The 2500-nt window shown below is 49.1% G+C and overlaps 1 protein-coding gene across 1 annotated transcript in view; it reads left to right on the top strand.

The window, feature by feature from the left end:
- Window positions 1-2500, top strand: part of git1 (G protein-coupled receptor kinase interacting ArfGAP 1) — a 63496-nt gene that overhangs the window by 45597 nt on the left and 15399 nt on the right. The window contains 1 exon segment of the mRNA XM_084064032.1: window positions 1547-1924. Within this exon segment, the coding sequence (XP_083920158.1) occupies window positions 1547-1924 (378 nt within the window).

The raw sequence follows: 2500 nt of genomic DNA, 5'->3' as shown, positions 1-2500 counted from the left end.
CATAAATCAGACCCTGTTGATGAACAGGACATTTATTCCTCATTATGGTGTCCTCAGCAGTAGAATGAGGAACATGCTCCCTCTAGTGTTCACTTTAGATCAGTGGTTCTCAAACCTTTTCATGTCAAGGACCCCCAAACTGACACTTATTACCCCGCGGACCCCCATTTGAAAACATATGCCAGGGACCCCCATAAGAGATGATTTTTACGGCTCTAGCAGTGATTCTCAGCCATTTTAATTTCAAGGACCCCGAGTTTAACATGCATTAGGGCTACGGACCCCCATTTAATGACAATAATATCTCTTGGATCGCAATGTATATTGTAAAATCTATGTCAATGTAACTCTGAGAGTGTACAAATGGAACCAAATGGACCCGTTAGGGTCCATTTGGTTCCATTTGTACACTCAGAGTTACATACCTGTAAGGGTCCATTTGGTGCCTAATCTATCATTTAGCTGGTGACCCCCTGGAACTCCCTCAAGGACCCCTGGGGGTCCCCAGACCCCACTTTGAGAACCAACGCTTTAGAGAAGTGGTTGGACAGGTACTGATCCTCTGATCTTCAAACTCCAGTCCCATTGATGCTTCAGTGCTTCAGGGCGACGGTGCCTTGCTCATCAACCCAGCCCCTCCTCCACCCTTTCTCTCCATAGCAGACTAGGGGGCGTGGCCGTAGCCTTGACCCTTGACCTCTATACGCCCCTAACTACGGCATGTAACCTCATAGACGAACTTTCATCTCTGCTGCTGCACTTAAAGCCACAGTTACACTCGCCCACAACAAGCTTTAGCCCCTCCCACTAGCCCCCCCCCCCTCCTCTGTAGCTTCAGGATGACGTCTGAAGCCCCCCCATACCAATAACAATATAAGGTTTAACCCCTCCCTCTCATACTATTAACAATACAAGGTAACCCCTCCCCCCATACCAATAACATTAGGGCATAGCAGTGGTTCCACTCCAAAATAGTTAATGCATTTTTTCCCATTTTTTTCCCAAAAATATTTATATCAATTATTTTAAGCCTAGAATCAAGTCATCCAGGATCCTGATGAATCATGACCATAAAACCTTTGATTCTGTGATTATTCTTTTTGTAATGGCAAAACAAAGGGTATTTGTTAGTATATCATATAATTAAATATTCATTTTTTCCCCTCACAGAATCAAATGTTGTATGGTCATGATTCACCAGGATCCTGCATGGCTTTGATTCTAGAGGCTTAAAATAATTGATATAAATATTTTTTGGAAATCTCTATGGGAAAAATGCATGGACTATTTTTGAGTGGAACCAGAAAATGGCCACTGCTATGCTCTATACAGGGTGACTCCTCCCCCCTTCCCCCCATACCAATAATACATGTGAATGAAGACCCCTCCCCCCATAACTGTACATGTGAATGTGGACGCTTGTTTTCAACCATTCAGGTGACACCTCCCTCCCTCCCTCCCTCCCTCCCCCATGTTCATCCTCCCTCCCCTCCTCTCCTCTCTCCCTCCATTGCTCTCCCTGCTCCCCCCCCCTCCCTCCCTGTAGATCACACGGATGCAGCAGGAGAACGGAGCACTGCGGGGGGGCCACCAGGCTGGGGGGCCGGCGGGGGGAGGAGGTGGGATGAGGGGAGGAATGGGAGGAGGAGGAGATGGGGGAGGACGGGTGATGGGAGGTGTGGGGACCCCCGGGACGGGCGGGGGCGCCGGGGACCCCCCTACCGCGCCGTTGCTGCAGCCCCACCCGGGGCGCCAACGCCAGGCCTTCTCCATGTACGAGCCGGGCGCGGCCCCCTCCCCCGGCCCCAAAGCCCACCACGCCCACCTCCACGCCCACCACCACGCCCACCACCACCACCACCACGGGCCCCCAGCCTCCCTGGACTCCCTGGCAGCTCGCCTGCAGCCCCTCAACACACCCAGCGTAAGTTTAGAGACCCCCCCCCCCCCCCCCCTCCTTCCCTTACACCTTTCTGCTCTCTACCACACATTGGCCCCCGTTAGTGGAGCAATAAGTGCTACCATCTTTATATTTATGATACAACATTGGCTTGAGCAGTCTCCATGACAAGACAATTGTCCGAGGCATTTGAAATTTCAAGATGGCGGCCATTTTTTTCAAGATGGCCGACACCTTAGTGGAGCAGTTAAGTCATGTAATGGTTTATTTGGTGATACAAGCATGAGCACTCTCTGTGGGTCCCTTGACAATAAGTCACCCGAAGCTATTTGAAATTTCAAGATGGCGGCCGTTTTTCAAGATGGCCACCACCTTAGTGGGCCATAGCACTTAGCCGGTCCACTACATTGGCTCTTTAAATATATATACTGTATATATATATATATATATATAACACTGTTACTGAACAAACACTCTATAGTAATGATTACTATCACAATATTTAACGTTTCCTAACACACACATATATCCCTTACAGCACCGTTAACTGTCACCCTATGCTTTTAGATGTATGAAAAGAGGGTGGGGCTAGATGTGCTG

The sequence above is a fragment of the Gymnoscopelus microlampas genome (genome assembly GCF_963454915.1).
Source record: "Gymnoscopelus microlampas genome assembly, chromosome: 8".
Lineage (NCBI taxonomy): Eukaryota > Metazoa > Chordata > Actinopteri > Myctophiformes > Myctophidae > Gymnoscopelus > Gymnoscopelus microlampas.
The sequence above is the reverse complement of the archived record's forward strand: the minus strand, read 5'-3'. Positions and strand labels throughout refer to the sequence as shown.